Raw genomic sequence first — 21058 nt, 5'->3', positions numbered from 1 at the left:
AAATTAATCCACCAATAAAAAGTGCTGTCCAGAGTACTGAACCAATAAAAAAGCTTAGATGCCTTCTTTTTCAAATAAAGATAGCAAGAGAAAGAAGAAAATTTGATAATAGGAATAAATTAGAAAGTTGCTTAAAATTTCATGCTCTATCTGAATCTAGAAAGAAAACATTTGGGTTCAGTGTCCCTTTAAGATTCTCTGGTAAACCTTTATCACCATTCACTTGCAATACCAGACTTATCACAGGGCCACACTACTTGTAATTGATAATAGGAGTAAATTAGAAAGTTGCTTAAAATTGCATGCTCTATTTGAATCACACACACAAAAAAAAAAAAAATTGGGTTCAGTGTCCCTTTTAACATGGCCAACAATATTTTAGTGCTCCCTTTACTTTGAATGGATAGCACAGGGTGGGCTATAATAGCTCATATTACAAGTGGTTAGTTAAGTGTTGCGCTTTTAGAGACATAAAGTAAAGTATTGATGCTTGAATAAATGCATAATAAAACACATGTACAATATATAAAATAAAGGTTTATTATTAAAATTAATGTTTTAACAATGATTTTAAGGAATAGAGTGCATGACTGACTAGATGTTGGACTTACAAACTTTGCCTCCCTGTGGAGGTGGTGAAGTAAGTTTGTGCTAAGATTTCTACGTTGATATGTACTTCTCAGCATTTTGAAGCCTGATTCCTCTCAGAGTACAGTGAATGTCAGAGGGATGTGAAGAGAGTATCACCTATTGAAAGCAATGGATTTCCTCAAGGGAGATCTATTTCATAGGTTCTCTGTTATCGGTCGTAGAGATTCATCTCCTACCTCCCTTTTCAGATCGACTATATACTCTCATATTCCATTACCTCTACTGATAACCGTTTCACTACTGGTTTGGCTATCTGCTATATGTGGATGGGTGTCTTTTGGTAAGTATGTTTTTATTACTTAAGACACTCTCAGCTATGGTTTGGCACTTTATGTATTAATGTAACATTCTAAATATATGTATTGTACTTATATTTGCCATGAGTCAGGTTTATGTATATTTCCTTTTGCAGACTATCAGTTTCAAAATTGGGAAAACATATTTTGGAAGTTATTTTTCCTTACCTGGGGTATAGTCTTTTCTTCAAAATTGACTGTTTTCATTCATTTTCGCGGGCAAAATTAGGCTTGCGAGGCCGCAAACTGCTAATATTTATTGAGTCATTCTTGGCGCGAGAATTTTTTTGGCGCAAAGGTACGTTCAGTGACGCAAATTCGCCATTTCCGGTGTCTTAGTTGACGCCAGGTTCCTTGCACAAGGTTGTGTCTGCCATGACGCGAGTTGCGTCATTTCCGGATGTTGTTAGTGCCATGACGCGTTGCCCGTCATACTTGGCACCAAATAATTTAATTATTTAAACCCCACTTCCTATATACCTCTTGCCTTTTTCTATGCTCAGAGGGCTATGCTGTTTGCATTTTGTTCCCATTCCTGAAACTGCCATATAAGGAAATTGATAATTTTGCTTTATATGTTGTTTTTTTCTCTTACATTTGCAAGATGTCTCAATCTGATCCTGTCTCAGAAACCACCATTGGATGCCTACTGCCTGATAACAGTTCTACCAAAGATAAGTTTATTTGTTGTAAGTTAGCAGAGATTATATCTCCAGCGGTAGTATGTAACAGTTGTCATGATAAGTTTTACATGCAGAGAATGTATCCATCAGTACTAGTACAATGCCTGTTGTTTATTCAACATCTAATGTACATGATATCCCTGTGAATATAAAAGATTTTATTGCTGATGCGATTCAGAAGGCTTTGTCTGCTATTCCGCCTTCTAATAAACATAAAAGGTCTTTTAAAACTTCTCATAAAGTTGATGAAATTTCAAATGACCAACAACATACTGATTTATCCTCCTCTGATAAGGATCTATCTGATTCAGAAGATCCTACCTTAGATATTGACACTGACAAAACTACTTATCTTTTTAAGATGGAGTATATTCGTTCTTTGTTAAAAGAGGTGTTGATTACTTTGGATATTGAGGAAACTAGACTTGACTTCTGCTAGGTTTAAAAGGTTGTATCCTTTGCCAGCAATTAGATTGGAGTTTTGGGAAAAAATCCCCAAAGTAGATGGGGCTATCTCTACTCTTGCCAAACGTACTACTATCCCTATGGAAGATAGTACTTCCTTTAAGGACCCTTTAGATAAGAAACTTGAATCTTATCTAAGGAAAGCTTATTTATATTCTGCCTATCTTCTCAGGCCTGCCATTTCTATGGCTGATGTTGCAGCTGCATCAACTTTTTGGTTGGAAAGTTTAGCGCAACAGAAAACAGATCTTGATTTGTCTAGCATTGTTTGCTTGCTTCAACATGTTAATCATTTTATCTGTGATGCTATTTTTGATATCATCAAAACTGATGTTAAATCTCAGTCTTTAGCTATTTTAGCTAGAAGAGCTTGGTGGCTCAAATATCGGAATGCTGACATGGTATCTAAGTCTAGATTACTATCTCTTTCTTTTCAAGGTAACAATTTATTTGGTTCTCAGTTGGATTCAATTATTTCAACTGTTACTTGGGGGAAGGGAGGTTTTTTTTTTACCTCAGGATAAAAGATCTAAGGGTAAATCTAAAGCTTCTAATCGTTTTCGTTCTTTTCGACAGAATAAGGAACAGAAAGCCAATTCTTCCCCAAAGAATCTGGTTCCAAATGGAAACCCTCTTCAAGTTGGAATAAAGCCAGCCCCCAAGTCTGCATGAAGGTGCAGCCCTCATTCAAGCTCAGCTGGTGGGGGGGGGCAGATTAAAATGTTTCCAAAATATTTGGGCAGATTCTGTCCAAAATCAATGGATTCAGAGCATTGTCTCTCAAGGGTATCAAATAGGATTCAGAGTAAGACCTCCTGTGAGAAGATTTTTCCTCTCTCGCATTCCAGCAAATCTAGTGAAGGCTCAGACTTTTTTGAAGTGTGTTTCAGATCTAGAGCTTTCAGGGGTAATTATACCAGTTCCGTTTCAAGAACAGGGTCTGGGGTTTTATTCAAATCTATTCATTGTCCCAAAGAAAGAAAATTCATTCAGGCCAGTTCTGGATCTGAAAATTTTGAACAGTTTTGTAAGAGTGCCAACTCAAAATGGTGACTATAAGGACTATTCTGCCTTTTGTTCAGCAAGGTCATTATATGTCCACGATAGACTTTCAGGATGCATATCTTCATATTCCGATTCATCCAGACCACTATCGGTTTCTGAGATTCTCTTTTCTAGACAAGCATTGTTGCTCTTCCATTTGGCCTAGCGACAGCTCCAAGAATGTTTTCAAAAGTTTTTGGTGCCCTGCTCTCTGTAATCAGAGAACAGGGTATTGCGGTGTTTCCTTATTTGGATGATATCTTGGTACTAGCTCAGTCTTTACATTTTGCCAAATCTCACACGAATCAACTAGTGTTGTTACTTCAAAGACATGGTTGGAGGATCAATTTACCAAAAAGTTCCTTGTTTCCTCAGACAAGGGTCACCTTTTTAGGTTTCCAGATAGATTCAGTGTCCATGACTCTGTCTCTAACAGAAAAGAGATGAATGAAATTAGTGTCAGCCTGTCAGAACCTTCAGTCTCAATCATTCCCTTCAGTGGCTATGTGCATGGAGGTTTTAGGTCTCATGACTGCAGCATCGGACGCGATCCCCTTTGCTCATTTTCATATGAGACCTCTTCAGCTTTGTATGCTATTCAAAGATATCGCAATTAAGATACTTAAATCCCAATGTTCAACTTTCTCTGTTGCAAGTCTTTCTGGTTGGGGAGCTGTCTGGGGATCTCTGACAGCACAAGGGGTTTGGAAATCTCAAGAGGCGAGGTTACCAATCAATATTTTAGAACTCCATGCTATTTTCAGGGCTCTTCAGGTTTGGCCTCTGTTGAAGAGAGAACCATTTATTTGTTTTCAGACAGACAATATCACAACTGTGGCATATGTCCATCATCAGGGTGGGACTTGCAGTCGCCTAGCTATGAAAGAAGTATCTTGAATACTTTCTTGGGCAGAATCCAGCTCTTGTCTAATTTCTGCGGTACATATCCCAGGTGTAGACAATTGGGAAGCGGATTATCTCAGCCGTCAGACTTTACATCCGGGGGAGTGATCTCTCCATCCAGATGTGTTTTTTCAGATTGTTCAGATGTGGGGTTTTCCAGAAATAGATTTGATGGCTTCCCATCTAAACAAGAAACTTCCCAGGTACCTGTCCAGGTCCAGGGATCCTCAGGCGGAGTCAGTGGATGTGTTAGCAGTTCCTTGGTTTTACCAACCTGCTTATATCTTCCCGCCTCTTGTTCTTCTTCCAAGAGTGATCTCCAAGATCATCATTGAACATTCGTTTGTGTTTCTGGAAACACCAGCATGGCCTCACAGGTTCTGATATGCGGACCTTGTCCGGATGTCCAGTTGTCAACCTTGGCCACTTCCTTTAAGACCAGACCTTCTGTCTCAAGGACCATTTTTCCATCAGGATCTCAAATCATTGAATTTGAAGGCACGGAAATTGAACGCTTAGTGCTTAGTCATAGAGGTTTCTCTGACTAAGTGATTGATACTATGTTACAGGCTCGTAAATCTGTTTCTAACAAGATTTATTATCAAGTTTGGAAGACTTATATTTCATGGTGTTCTTCTCATAAATTCTCCTGGCATTCTTTTAGAATTCCTAGAATTTTACAGTTTCTTCAGGGTGGTTTGGATAAAGGTTTGTTAGCAAGTTCAATGAAGGGACAAATCTCTGCTCTTTCTGTTTTATTTCACAGAAATATTGTTAAGCTTCCTGATATTCACTGTTTTGTTCAGGCTTTGGTCCATATCAAGCCTGTCATTAAATCAATCTCTCCTCCTTGGAGTCTTAATTTGGTTTTAAAAGCTTTACAGGCTCCTCCTTTTGAGCCTATGCATTCTTTGGATATTAAACTACTTTCTTGGAAAGTGTTGCTCTTTTTGGCTATCTCTTCTGCTAGAAGAGTTTCTGAATTATCTGCTCTTTCTTGGAACAGCCAATAGAATGCAAGCTCAATACGATTGGCTGATTGGATCAGTCAATCGGATTGAACTTCAATCTGATTGGCTGATTGAATCAGCCAATCAGATTTTTCCTACCTTAATTCCGATTGGCTGATAGAATCCTATCAGCCAATCGGAATTGAAGGGACGCCATCTTGGATGACTTCACTTAAAGGTACCGTCATTGTGTTAGAAGACTCCGGATGAAGAGGATGGCTCTGCGTCGGCTCCTTGGAAGCTGGCTCCGCTCCGGATGGATGAAGATTGAAGACTCCGCCTGGATGAAGACTTCTACCGGAGGAAGGACCTCCTCTGCGCACCTTGGATGAAGATTTCGGCCCGGTTGGGTGAAGACGACTCAAGGTAGGGAGATCTTCAGGGGTTAGCGTTAGTTTTTTTTAAGGGGGGTTTGGGTGGGTTAGAGTAGGGGTATGTGAGTGGTGGGTTTTAATGTTGGGGGGTTGTATTTTTTTTACAGGTAAAAGAGCTGATTACTTTGGGACAATGCCCCGCAAAGAGCCCTTTTAAGGGCTGGTAAAAGAGCTGATTACTTTTGTAATTTAGAATAGGGTAGGGCATTTTATTATTTTGGGGGGAGGGGTTATTTTATTAGGGGGCTTAGATTAGGTGTAATTAGTTTAAACTTCTTGTAATATTATTTTATTTTCTGTAATTTAGTGTTTGTTTTTTTGTATTATAGATTAGTTTATTTAATTGTATTTTAGTTTAGCTAATTGAAGCAGGTAATATATTTAATTAATTTAATGATAGTGTAGTGTTAGGTGTATTTGTAACTTAGGTTAGGATTTATTTTACAGGTAATTTTGTACTTATTTTAACTAGGTAGCTATTAAATAGTTATTAACTATTTAATAGCTATTGTACCTAGTTAAAATAAATACAAAGTTGCCTGTAAAATAAATATAAATCTTAAAATAGCTACAATGTAACTATTAGTTATATTGTAGCTATATTAGGGTTTATTTTCTAGGTAAGTACTGTATTTAGTTTTAAATAGGAATAATTTATTTAATAATAGTAATTTTTTTTGTTTAATTAAAATTATATTTAACTTAAGGGGGGGTTAGGGTTAGGGTTAGACTTAGGTTTAGGGGTTAATAATTATATTATAGTAGCGGCGACGTTGCGGGCGGGAGATTAGGGGTTAATAATTGTAGGTAGGTGGCAGCGATGTTAGGGAGGGCAGATTAGGGGTTAATACAATTTATTATAGTGTTTGCGAGGCAGGAGTGCGGCGGTTTAGGGGTTAATACATTTATTATAGCGGCGGCGAGGTCCGGTCGGCAGATTAGGGGTTAATAAGTGTAGGTAGGTGGCAGCGACATTGGGGGGGGGGGCAGATTAGGGGGTAATAAATATAATATAGGTGTCGGTGATGTTAGGGGCAGTAGATTAGGGGTTCATAGGTATAATGTAGGTGGCGGCGGTGTCCGGAGCGGCAGATTAGGGGTTAATATTATAATGTAGGTGTCAGCAATAGCGGGGGCGGCAGATTAGGGGTTAATAAGTGTAAGGTTAGGGGTGTTTAGACTCGGGGTTCATGTTAGGGTAATAGGTGTAGACTTAGAGAGTGTTTCCCCATAGGAAACAATGGGGCTGGGCTAGGAGCTGAACGCTGCTTTTTTGCAGGTGTTAGTTTTTTTTTCAGCCAGCTCAGCCCCATTGTTTCCTATGGGGATATCGTGCACAAGCACGTTTTTCCAGCTTACCTCTACCGTAGGCAACGCTGGTATTGAGGGTTGAAGTGGAGCTAAATTATGCTCAACGCTCCCTTTTCTGAGCCTAACGCAGCCACTCAGACAATTCTAAATACCAGCGTTGTCTTAAGGGTGCGCTGGAAAAAAAAGCAGCGTTAGCACCGCGGGTCTTTACCGACAAAACTCTAAATCTAGGCGTTAATTTTTTCAACGGAAAATGGCTGTTTTTATTTTATCCCTCCATCTCTAGTGACTCTTCTGTGGAGTTCCACATCTTGGGTATTACTATCCCATACGTCACTAGCTCATGGACTCTTGCCAATTACATGAAAGAAAACATAATTTATGTAAGAACTTACCTGATAAATTAATTTCTTTCATATTGGCAAGAGTCCATGAGACCCACCCTCTTTATGGTGGTTATGTTTTTTTGTATAAAAGCAAAATTTATATATATTTCCAGTTCCTCTTTTTTGTATGCTTTTTTACTCCTTATTTTATCACCCCACTACTTGGCTATTCATTAAACTGAATTGTGGGTGTGCTGAGGGGTGTATTTATAGGCATTTTGAGGTTTGGGAAACTTTACCCGTCCTGCTAGGACTGTATATCCCATACGTCACTAGCTCATGGACTCTTGCCAATATGAAATAAATTAATTTATCAGGTAAGTTCTTACGTAAATTATGGTTTGTTTTTTTACAGTGCATCTTCATGAAAGTCTACTACATGAGGGATTTAGTGCACCCGCAATATCTGACATCACGATGTTAGTGTGCCCATAGACTTTCCCACAAGCCCTAATATATTACTTTTAACAAGTGCAAAAATAAAAGTGCTACTGATTTAACAGTGTTAGTGTTAACAGTGTTAGTGCACTAATATTCATTTTATATTATTTTTATTTTTACAAGTACATTTTGTCAAGAAAAAATAGTGAAAACAAATCTTTGCTGTAAATAAGATAGAATTAAATAATGAATTGAGCTAGATTCATAGACACTCATTAGGTTATCAAGGGGCGTTATCATTAAAGGGAGCCCATGTTTAAATTCATTAAGGCTCACTTTATCTGTCTTTTTTAACAGATTGTCAGTGTGTGCTCCCGCAATTAACATATATAGGAGCCGATTTAACAACCCCCATATGGTGTCTTATGCAGCTGTTTCCGCGTGAGCCTTCAGGCTCACCGGAAACAGGAGTTAAGAAGCAGCGGTCTTAAGACCGCTGCTCCTTAACTCGTCCGCTACCTCTGAGGTTTGGCCGCGAATGTGAGGGAACTGCTTGTACCATTGTAGGTGACATATATGATGGCGTGGCACCCATTAGGTGAATACAAAGCAAAATCATTATTGTCTGCATTAAAAAAAGAATTTCCCGGGAGGTGTCACCAATGCTTTATTAATTATACATTTGGGTTTTGATTCAGCATAAATCAGTATCTATATTCTTTGCAGATTCATTAAACAAATGTATCTTCTTCTTGACTTGATAGAGAAACAACCTTCATATGGGTTATAACATTTCAATGCTATATTTATAGTGCATAATTGTTTATGGTAATGTTATAATTAGATTCCTAGTCCAGGTCATTTACATTTTGACTTTAATACATAGATTTTAATACTTATTTATGTATACCTATAAACTCAGTTGGTGTAAATGCAGTCCAGACAATTGCAGCAGTAGAAGAATTAACTTACCAAGATAATTTTGTTGCATGTAGTTTTGTAAGGTTCGCTCTATGAAGTGTGGTCGACTTGTGCTTTCCTAAGAGACATATGCAAAATATATCAAATTATACAATAATTTAATTTCTTATTGATCAATCTTTGGTTTGTACAAATGTTAAGCCCTAAAGTTATACCAATTAGGCTGTTGTAAATGTTTTTTTTGCTTCCATTTTGCTGCATGTTTACAAACTTCCTCATTCCATTGTACAAGGGTACGAAAATGTTGTAACCCTACCCACATTTTCATTAAATGTTTAGCAGCTTGGTCGTTTTCAGAAGAATATAGGTATATAATTTGTATGACGATGACACCCAAACCTACCTCTCTGCACCAGACCTATCTCCTTCCTTTCTAACCTGTGTCACTAACTGTCTTTCTCACATCTCATCCTGGATGTCCTCTCACTACCTTAAGCTAAATCTCTCCAAAACTGAGCTCCTTTTTTTACCCCCTTCTTCCAAATTCTCCACCCCGCATCTCTCAATAACTGTCGACAACTCCATCATTACCCCTACCCCACATGCCCGATGATAATTCAGCCCCTAAGTGTACTTTGTAATGTATTTTTTAAGTGCTTTGTGCAACTTTTTATTTTCTGAAAACAGTTAACCACAGCTCTTAGATCTCAGTAAAGATTCTCGCGTAATTTTGCGATTTTGCTCATCTTGTGATATTAGCGCAAAGGAAAGGGGGCGCAAATGATCGCTATATGCTAGCCGAATCATTTGCGTGCAACTTGCAATCTAGCCCTTTATATTTATCTTTATAAATATTTTTCATAAATAAAATATTTGAGTCAATATTATGTGTGTGTTTTCAATATTTTTAAGAGTAGTCTTAAAAGGGCATTCTGCCTCTATAAGCCTAATAGTGGAAGCAAATCCATTAACGTCAGCAAAAGTAAGACAAATTATTAATGGACTCATTGTAAACTCAGCACAATTTATAATTTTTTAGTTCCCTTTGATTTCAATGGAGGTAGTAATTTGCATAAAGCAAAGTAAAAACCAGACAGCTTTGTAAAATAAATGCAGTATTTAAATTTAAACCGGCACTCAAGGAATTTAAATGTTTACTTTATTTCATCAATTTAAAAACAAAATGCATTCTTAGGACATGGAAAATTGTATTAAAAAAAATCCTAAAAAATGCATCTGACATGTTTTGGTTACAAACCATAATCATGTTGTTATCTTTTCTTCGGCAGCTGTTTTAACAGCTAATGGCCATTGGTCAAGCGAAAAAGATCAGCACTAATGTAAACACAGTAATTATATATATTGAAGGCATGCATTGTGTGGCAGGGTAGGTCAGGAAGAAGAGAGCTTGACATGGTCCTGGGCCTATCATCATTTGGCCAAATACTGTAACTAACTCTTACCTTTTTTATTTAATATAGCTGTGTGTCAGACTTTCTATGTGTTAATAATTTTGTTTTGTAGTTGTCCCTTTGGGCTTCATACCCAGGTGGGTCTGGGGTTAACTGTCTGACTCACTGAAAGCTGTGCAGCTGACTGTGAGTGCTGGTGAGTACCCAGGGCTGTGAGTTTTGCAGGGTCATAGGATCTGTATCCAGTCCGGTTTGAGAGTGCAGTCCATTTCTGTGTTTTGTATGTGTCTAGGGAAAATACAAAGTGTTTGTGTCACCCGTGTGTGCAACTTAGTGTGTTTGGTTGAAGGCATGCATTGTGTGATTGTAGTTTAGGGTCCCAGGGAGGAAGAGACCTTGATGTGGTCCTGGGTCTATTAAAATTTGGTCAAATGCTATAACTAACTCTTCCATTTTGCTTTTAATCTAGCAGTGTGCCAGACATTCTATGTGTTGTGTGTATATATATATATATATATATAATGTATATATATATATATATATATATATATATACACAGTATATATAATATTTTATTATAAGGATAAATGAATAAACCAAGATGTCAATGAATGTATTACTGAATAAGACGCATTACTAAATATGAGTTATATTCTCACTAACCTTTAAGAAGGCTTATGGAATAACACAGCTTAGTTAACATGTAATGAACCCTACTAGTTTATAAAAGTTGTTATGGAAATAAAAATATATTTTTAGAATACTTTTGAAGTAAATTAATAAATGAATGTTTGTTGACAGAGTAACAATTGAACAGCTGTAAGAAAACGTGGTTAGCAGATTATAACTTTATATGCCTATGGCATATGAGGAGTTAAGCACCAGAAAATGAATGCTAAATTTAGCCAAGCACAGAACATTTAGCACCAGGGTCTATCTTGCTGTCAATATGATTAATTCCCAGAGCCTCAAAATGTGCAGCAAAGGGGACAAACTTATTGCGGTAATAACGACTATTCATTTTTAATGCTGATAAACACAAAACCCAGCACATTCCCATCTTTGCTTCCATGCACAAAGCTCCTTCTGGAAACTCAAAGTCTCACAAGCAGGCACAAAGATAGACAGAAATAAATGGGGCTGTAGGACACTAGAAGATACTAAAAACAAATGTAACATAAATACAAATAAAGATACGTGCAAAAACAGTCAGGATTTAAACTCTGAGATATCAATGACAAGAACACAAGAGAAAAACACCTTACAGGAAAAATGACACTTCTTATTTCTATGATAGAATTAAAGGGCCATTATAGTTGAGAAAGTACATGCTGTAATTTGTTGTAGCATGCCATTTTTGACACTAGGAACACTGCAATGCTTTGTGCTTAAAGGCATAGAAAGGTCACAATTTAAATGTGCATGTGTGGGTTGCCACCTCAGTCATGTTTTCCTGGACACTTATGAGTTACCCATGCTGCACGGTGTGCAGGAAAGAACATGCATTGTGTTTCAGGACAGCACTATTCATGCAACCCTACCCTGCAACATGTGTAGCTCATAAGTGTAGAGGGAAACATGGCTGAGGTGGCAACCCTATTGTTAAGTAAAGAAAAATTTTGTAATACACTATTATTTTACATTACAAAGGATTATAGGTCATTGCATACTATTACCCAGTTTCTGTATTTATTAGTTAGAATCACATACTTGGGCCTCTATTTATCAAGCTGTCAACCGCAAATACGCTGGAATTCCGCAGCGTATTTGTGGCAAGCCTGATTCGCCTTAGTTATCAAAGGCTACAGACCGGCAAAAGTAGAATTTAGTGATGTAACATACGATCCGCCGGACTCAGTCCGACACAAATCGATGGTTACGTCACTCCAGATGTTCCGAACGCAAGTTCGGCACAATCTGACTACTTTTGGAAGTTATCAAAGAACTACCAGGTACGCTCGGCACGTAACTGTTTTTCAATCTGCCGCCCTGGAGGCGGCGGATGCCATAGGAATCAATGGGAGTCTGACAGCAGCGAAAGCTCATGTTCGCTGCTGCCCGATATCCCATTGATTCCTATGGAAAAAGTCTACACCTAACACCCTAATATGTACCCAGAGTCTAAACACCCCTAATCTGCCCCCCCTACACTGCCGCCACCTACATTATACTTATTAACCCCTAAACCGCTGCTCCCGGACCCCGCCGTAACTATAATAAATATATTAACCCCTAAACCGCCGCTCCCAGACCCCACCGAAACCTACATTATACCTATAAACCCCTAATCTGCCACCCCCTACACCGCCGCCACCTACATAAAGTTATTAACCCCTATCCTGCCGATCCCGGACCCCGCCGCATCTAAATAAATTGTTTAACCCCTAAACCGCCGCTCCTGGAGCCCACCACCACCTACATTATATTTATTAAACCCTAATCTGCCCCCCCTACACCGCCGCCACTAAAATATAGTAATTAACCCCTAAACCTAAGTCTAACCCTAACCCTAACACCCCTTAACTTAAATATAATTTAAATAAATAAATATTACTATTATTAACTAAATTATTTCTATTTAAAACTAAATACTTACCTATAAAATAAACCCTAAGATAGCTACAATATAACTAATAGTTACATTGTAGCTATTATAGGATTTATTTTTATTTTACAGGCAAGTTTGTTTTTATTTTAACTAGGTACAATAGTTATTAAACAGTTATTAACTATTTAATAACTACCTAGCTAAAATAAATACAAAATTACCTGTAAAATAAAACCTAACCTAAGTTACAAATACACCTAACACTACACTATCATTAAAATAATTACATAAATTAACTACAATTAAATAAAACTAATTACAATTAAATAAAATTAACTAAAGTAAAAAACAAACAAACACTAAATTAAAGAAAATAATAAAATAAGTACAAGAATTTTAAACTAAATTTTAAGCCCCCCAAAATAATAAAATTCCCTACCCTATACTAAATTACAAATAGCCCTTAAAAGGGTCTTTTGCGGGGCATTGCCCCAAAGTAATTAGCTCTTTTACCTGTAAAATAGAAATACACCCCTCCCCAACATTAAAACCCACCACCCACACACCCAACCCTACTCTAAATCCCACCCAATCCCCCCTTAAAAAAACCTAACACTAACCCCCTGAAGATCACCCTACCTTGAGCCGTCTTCACCCAGCAGGGCACAAGTAGACCTCCAGACCGGCAGATGTCTTCATCCAGACGGCATCTTCTATCTTCTTCCATCTGGAGCGGAGCGGGTCCATCTTCAATCCATCCGACACGGAGCATCCTCTTCCATCGACGAAATAACACTGAATGAAGGTTCCTTTAAATGACGTCATCCAATCAGCCAATAGGATTGAGCTTGCATTCTATTGGCTGTTCCAATCATCCAATAGAATGTGAGCTCAATCCTATTGGCTGATTGCATCAGCCAATAGGATTTTTCCTACCTTAATTCCGATTGGCTGATAGAATCCTTGGATGAAGTCATTTAAAGGAACCTTCATTCAGTGTTAGGATGATCCTTGGATGAAGTCATTTAAAGGAACCTTCATTCAGTGTTAGGAAGTCGATGGAAGAGGATGCTAGGTAGTTATTAAATAGTTAATAACTATTTAATAACTATTGTACCTAGTTAACATAAATACAAACTTGCCTGTAAAATAAAAATAAATCCTAAAATAGCTACAATGTAATTATTAATTATATTGTAGCTATTTTAGGGTTTATTTTATAGGTAAGTATTTAGTTTTAAATAGGAATAATTTAGTTAATAATAGTAATATTTATTTAGATTTATTTTAATTATATTTAAGTTAGAGGGTGTTAGGGTTTAGGGTTAGACTTAGGTTTAGGGGTTAATTACTTTATTATAGTGGGGGCGGTGTAGGGGGGGCAGGATAGGGGTTAATATGTATAATGTAGGTGGCAGTGGGCTCTGGGAGCGGCGGTTTAGGGGTTAAACAATTTATTTAGTTGTGGCAGGGGCCGGGATCGGCAGGATAGGGGTTAATAACTTTATGTAGGTGGCGGCGGTATAGGGGGCGGCAGATTAGGGGTTAATAGGTATAATGTAGGTGGCGGCGGGGTCCGGGAGTGGCAGTTTAGGGGTTAATATATTTATTATAGTTGCGGCGGGGTCCGGGAGCGGCGGTTTAGGGGTTAATAACTTTATTTAGTTGCGGGGGGCTCCGGGAGCGACGGTATAGGGGATAAAACAGTATAGTATAGTGTGGGTGCTTGGTGACAGTATAGCAAGAAAGCTGCAAATAAGCCGAAGAGCAGCGAGATCGATGACTGTTAGTTAACAACAGTCCGCTGCTCATCGCACCGTACTTGGTGCGCGGCTTTTTGACAGCTTTCTTGATAAATTTGGCGAACGTATTCAGGTCCGCGGCGGCGATGTTAGGCGAGCTTAGGCAAGCGTATTAGTGTCGGCGAATGCAGGTAAGTAGACAGCTTGATAAATAGAAGCCTTTGCATTAGGTAAACTGTTCATGCACTTCAGTTCACAAACGGGCTCACAGAAGGTTGGTTTGTTCAGATTTCTTAATCTCCATTTAACAGACACGTGTCTGTTATATAAACAGTGAAAATTGTTTATCTCCTGTTCCTATTCCATTTAATTTTAAATCAGCACAGGTCCATTTTGCTTCATGCCACTGAGCCAAACAGTGTTACATCACGCACAGCCTTTCCTAAATGCAATACTACTAGAAAGATGTAAGTTGGGGTGCTCTGGTGAAGAATGTTTAGTTGTCATGCTATGACTTTATGAAATATTATCTTTTTCATCTCCAGTTCTTGTAGACTACAAACAAGCCAAGGTTTCAGAATACCTACTTGAGCATACTTTGTTTAAAGGACCACTAAAGTCAAACGCAAACTTTTGTAATTCAGATAGAGCAGAGCACACAGTTTAAAACAACTTTCCAATTCACATCCATCATCTAAATGTGCACACTTTCTGTGGCACCAGCTTCTACTGAGCATGTGCAAGATTTACAGAATATACGTATATGCATTTTGTGATTGGCTGATGGCTGTCCCATGATGCAATGGAAAGTATATTCTGTAAGATAGATTTTAAATGAAAGTCAGTGAAAGAGATAATTGTAACATGACTACTGTTTGTTCATCTTTTAAAAAGATGCATATTAACTACAACATTTTATTTTAAAAAAGACATTCTAGTGTCAAAATAAAATGCTTTATTTTACTATGTGTGTTACTCCATTAAAATGGTTAAATACATAGACAAGGTTGTGCTCCTGTGTCAATCCAGATAAAGATACTGCTGGTGAGCTTCAGTCAATCGCCATATCTTCAGAAAAGGTGTATTGCAGGAGTGTAACTATGGCTATGTGTTTAAGCCTTTTGAAGGAGCCAAGCATATAGTAAAGGAAAGGAATTTGTTTGAAATAAAAGGTTGTAACAAAACAGAGCATTTTATTTTTTACACTATAATTGTAACATGACTACTGTTTGTGCGTCTTTTAAAATGATGTATATTAATTGCAAGATCTTATTTAAAAAGCAAACAAACATTTGAGTGTTAAAATAAAGGGCTAGATTCCAAGTGGAGTGCTAACAGTCACGAGCGAGCAATAAGGGGTTGATCAATGCTGTTTGTGTGTGTCAGGTTTTATTACAAGTTGAAAGTAAACGCGATCATTTAAGTGCAATTGAAGTTAAAGTGAAGGTAAACCGAGCATATATCATATTCACCTTAATCTAGTCGCTAAGTTATTTTAGCGATTTATACAAAAATCAAACAGAGAGTATGTAATCACAACATATAATACTGTTGTGAAGAAAGCAAGGGATAAAACAAGGCACACAGAATTTGGTAAATAATCAAATTGATTAATTCCTATTTAAATCCCAAACCACATATATGTGGATCACAAAAGTGACAAGGTCAATCACAATCTAAAAGTGAGCATTCTTAACTAAATAAAGCAAATTTCAAAGACTAAATGCTACTTGAAAGGCCAGGAACCTCTAAGCATACGTATGCTAATTACCTAGGGGTTAGGCCTAACCTACTATCTATTACATAGACAGGTAACATATAGTGAGCAAAAATCGTAAGCAAAATCAAGCATAAACATAAACATAATGGTAACAAGTTGACTCAGAGCAAAGACATTTTCAAAAAACAGATCAGAGGAAATGAACAGCAAATGTCTTATATAGCGTCTGAAAAGCAGACGTAGATAACTGCTGCTGGAGGTACAAGTTCACTTATTTTACTTAGCTGCTGTATTTGGATCCGTTATTCCGATTCAAAGTAGATGCAGCATTCAGCGCGTGTGACGTCACTTGCAGCCTGAGGTGTGGTTGTCAGCCTGCTGGCAATAGGTTTGATTGCAAGAGGTATGTCCCAAACTCCGAGAATCCGTCCACTGGATTGGCCAGTTGCACAAGGTGAAAGAAACCAGGCTTCCACCGATGTTATGTAGCTAAGCACATACCAGGATGCGCCGTATACTCAGAAAAGTATATTGAAACAGCCACACACAAAACCAAGCGATTTCTCAGCAAAAGGGTCTCTTATCCTTAAACACCTTCAGATAGATGCTACACGCTCAGTCCAGCGCAAGAAAGGAATCCACATTCTCCAGTAGCTAGCCGCTTTAAACAAACACGCTCTTTCTCAGCATGCAGCATCAACATTGGGTCAGTTCCAAGGTAGAAATAAACTTGTACCAAAATGTCTTTACTTTGCTTTCTTTGAAAAATGCACACAAGAAAGACAGGAGTTGGTCGACCTCAGCACATAGGTGCTAAGGTTACACAAAGTGCCAACGCACGTTTCACCCCTGCAGCAAGATTTGTGTCTAAGGGGTTCATCAGGGCATACTATTCCATACCGGATATCCTCTTTATATAGACCCACCTGTGTCTCCACAGGTGATCTACTTGCTAATACACCTGCTAATCTCTTAAAGCTGTATACAGCAGGATGCCCTGTTCAATAATACATGTATTAATAGTTAAAAAGACCAAAACATTAAAGCTTTGTTATTTCACAAATTTTTAAATGAAAAAGCTAAATTCCTAAGCCTTTCAAAGCAAAGCTAACAACAGCCTTTTGAAATTATCACCTCCAGATATGAATGTGTCTAAATTAAAAACTGACATTAAGGCAAGGAAATGTAGGAAATATAGGAGAGATCAGGATGACTACAAAAATGGAAGGGTTTATAGTTACAAATCTCAGAAAGGTACATACGACTCAGGTACAGATGTGTCAGATTCAGAAGTAAGTAATTCAAAAAACTCCTTTGGTATCAGCCAAAAAGAAGGAGGAGAAAGAACAGAAGGGGAAAAAGGAAAAGATCCCTTTGGGACTCCAGTAAAGGAAAAGAGATACCAAACCAGACAGAACAGGGGGAGAGGAGACCAATATGTTCAGAGCAGGGGGAGATTCAGAAGAAGGGGAACACGCAGGGGCTATTGAATAGCCACAATGATGATGAATTACAGATTGTGAACCTTTCCTCTTTTCCCCTAAATCTGGCTCATGTGGAACTCCTGAAAAAGGGGTTATCTTTCTGCCCTACTGCAATGGTTGATAAATTTGAGTTACTTAAGGACTTACACCTATTTGCCAGGAAAATTGTCCTATCCATTATTATGAAATAAAAAAAAGAAGCTCATAATTTGGATATGGACGATCAGTCAGCTTTGGCAGATTTAGAATCTTTGTTAGCAGACAATGTTCTGGAAGAAAACACAGATACCTCACAAGCAATAGCTTGCGAGAAACCGTGTTTTAAACCTAAGTCTACCTATATGCCTTCTCTCTCTTTGGTTCCAGCGGTCAATCTATTTGTGAAACAAATGTAAAAAGACATAGATAGGTTGTTACCACAACAGTTAGATGATAATCTGAAGCCAAGAGAGAGAAAAGCTTTAAAAGAACTGAGTATGGCTAGGGGGGTGGTGATAAAGCCTGCCGATAAGGGCGGTAATCTAGTACTGTTAGACGAACATCTTTATATCAACGAAGTGAAACGTCAGCTTAATGATAAAAATCAGTACATGAGACTTGGAGGTAGCCCTTTGGAACATACCCAGAATTCTCTTTTTAAATTGCTGAATGAGGCCAGAAGTAGAGGTACTATTGACCAAAAAGAATTTAAATTTCTATTTCCTGAACATCCAGTTATGCCGGTGTTTTATATCTTGCCTAAGCTGCACAAAAATATGAAGTGCCCTCCGGGGAGACCCATTGTCTCCGGAATAGGTAGCCTTACGGAAAACATTGGAGAATACGTAGATAAATATCTACGCCCTTTCCTTTTGACTTTACCATCGTATGTAAAAGATACGGCGGACCTTTTGAGAAAATTGGATGGAGTAATGGTCAATGAAAAAACCATTTTGGCATCCCTGGATGTGGAAGGACTTTACTCCTCAATTCCTCACAAAATAGGTCTACAGGCTATTAGGAAATTCCTTGAAACAAGGGGTCCTTCTTTTTCTGAACATTCAGACTTCGTCATTTCTTTGCTGGAATTTGTCCTGCAGAATAATGTATTCTCATTTGATGGACAAGTTTATCGTCAACTGCGGGGCACGGCTATGGGGGCAGTCTGTGTCCCCACATATGCCTGCCTGCATTTGGGGGCATGGGAGTCTGATATTTTTGAGGTTTTCGGTGACATTTTCAATGAAAAGGTCTTAATGTGGGTCAGATATGTGGATGATGTTCTTGTCTTGTGGGATGGTGTGGAAGAAGAGTTCAACTTATTTGTTGACCAATTAAACCACAATGAAAGGAACATCATCCTCACTTCTGAGACCAACCTCAATGAACTTAATTTCCTTGATATTACCATCAAGAAAGAGGGTAATAGAATAGTCACTGAGAATTTCAGAAAGAAAAATGCTACAAATAACATTCTTCATGCTCAGAGTAGTCATCCCTCACATTTAAAGAAAGGCATTCCTTATGGACAGTTCCTCCGTCTAAGGAGGAACTATTCATCTCTTTCGAAATTTGACACACATGCTAAGATGATGAAGGATAGATTTTTACTAAGAGGGTACTCAAATAAGTCCCTTAAGAAGGCACTTTGGAAGGCCAGAAAGACTCAGAGAGATGACCTTTTGTATAAAGGCAATTCTAAATCAGATGGGGGCAACATTAGATTCATTTCTAGATTTAACAATCAATGGAATAATATTAGATCAGTCATGAACAAAAATTGGAATATTTTGACTTTGGATGACAAGGTCAAAAATGTAATTGGAGAAAAACCTCTAATGACAGCCAGGAAATCAAAAAGTCTGAGGGACATCCTGGTTAAAAGCCAATTTTCCAGGGGTCCATCTGATGCAGACTGGCTTAGAAAGGACAGGGGGATAAAAGGCAGCTATCCATGTGGACACTGTGTATACTGTGTCCACATGGACAGCGCAAAACAATTTTCTGTACAGGATGGTAAGACTTACAATATAAAGTTTTTCTTTAATTGCAAGTCTGAGGGAGCAATATATCTTCTTAGATGCTCGTGCCCGGTCTTTTACGTAGGAAAAACGAAGAGGCTTGTAAAGGACCGGGTACAAGAACATTGTGATGATATTGCTCATTGTAATGACACCAGTGTGGCGAGACATTTTGAAATGTTTCATAAAGGAAGCGTGGAATCTTTAAAGTTTATCATTATTGATAAAGGAATCACTAATGGTAGAGGTGGCAATAATGAAAAAATCCTTTTGCAGAAAGAAGCAAAATGGATTTATAAACTAGGAACGAGATACCCAACAGGTTTAAACGAAAAGCTGGAGTTTGCCAGTTTTCTATAAATGTTTCTCTGATAGAGTGTGCGCCGTTATCTGGAGGTGATCATTTCAAAAGGCTGTTGTTAGCTTTGCTTTGAAAGGCTTAGGAATTTAGCTTTTTCATTTAAAAATTTGTGAAATAACAAAGCTTTAATGTTTTGGTCTTTTTAACTATTAATACATGTATTATTGAACAGGGCATCCTGCTGTATACAGCTTTAAGAGATTAGCAGGTGTATTAGCAAGTAGATCACCTGTGGAGACACAGGTGGGTCTATATAAAGAGGATATCCGGTATGGAATAGTATGCCCTGATGAACCCCTTAGACACAAATCTTGCTGCAGGGGTGAAACGTGCGTTGGCACTTTGTGTAACCTTAGCACCTATGTGCTGTACTAGTCAGGAGTGAGGTCGACCAACTCCTGTCTTTCTTGTGTGCATTTTTCAAAGAAAGCAAAGTAAAGACATTTTGGTACAAGTTTATTTCTACCTTGGAACTGACCCAATGTTGATGCTGCATGCTGAGAAAGAGCGTGTTTGTTTAAAGCGGCTAGCTACTGGAGAATGTGGATTCCTTTCTTGCGCTGGACTGAGCGTGTAACATCTATCTGAAGGTGTTTAAGGATAAGAGACCCTTTTGCTGAGAAATCGCTTGGTTTTGTGTGTGGCTGTTTCAATATACTTTTCTGAGTATACGGCGCATCCTGGTATGTGCTTAGCTACATAACATCGGTGGAAGCCTGGTTTCTTTCACCTTGTGCAACTGGCCAATCCAGTGGACGGATTCTCGGAGTTTGGGACACACCTCTTGCAATCGAACCTATTGCCAGCAGGCTGACAACCACACCTCAGGCTGCAAGTGACGTCACACGCGCTGAATGCTGCATCTACTTTGAATCGGGATAACGGATCCAAATACAGCAGCTAAGTAAAATAAGTGAACTTGTACCTCCAGCAGCAGTTATCTACGTCTGCTTTTCAGACGCTATATAAGACATTTGCTGTTCATTTCCTCTGATCTGTTTTTTGAAAATGTCTTTGCTCTGAGTCAACTTGTTACCATTATGTTTATGTTTATGCTTGATTTTGCTTACGATTTTGCTCACTATATGTTACCTGTCTATGTAATAGATAGTAGGTTAGGCCTAACCCCTAGGTAATTAGCATACGTATGCTTAGAGGTTCCTGGCCTTTCAAGTAGCATTTAGTCTTTGAAATTTGCTTTATTTAGTTAAGAATGCTCACTTTTAGATTGTGATTGACCTTGTCACTTTTGTGATCCACATATATGTGGTTTGGGAATTAAATAGGAATTAATCAATTTGATTATTTACCAAATTCTGTGTGCCTTGTTTTATCCCTTGCTTTCTTCACAACAGTATTATATGTT

General features: G+C 38.1%; 1 protein-coding gene across 1 annotated transcript in view; it reads right to left on the bottom strand.

Annotated features, from left to right (window-relative positions):
• Nucleotides 1-21058, bottom strand: part of ADAM23 (ADAM metallopeptidase domain 23) — a 292223-nt gene that overhangs the window by 149015 nt on the left and 122150 nt on the right. Inside the window, exon 7 of the mRNA XM_053698649.1 lies at nt 8477-8543. Coding sequence (XP_053554624.1) covers nt 8477-8543 — 67 coding nt within the window. The remainder of the gene's footprint in view (nt 1-8476; nt 8544-21058) is intronic.

The sequence above is a fragment of the Bombina bombina genome, chromosome 1, assembly GCF_027579735.1.
Source record: "Bombina bombina isolate aBomBom1 chromosome 1, aBomBom1.pri, whole genome shotgun sequence".
Lineage (NCBI taxonomy): Eukaryota > Metazoa > Chordata > Amphibia > Anura > Bombinatoridae > Bombina > Bombina bombina.
The sequence above is the reverse complement of the archived record's forward strand: the minus strand, read 5'-3'. Positions and strand labels throughout refer to the sequence as shown.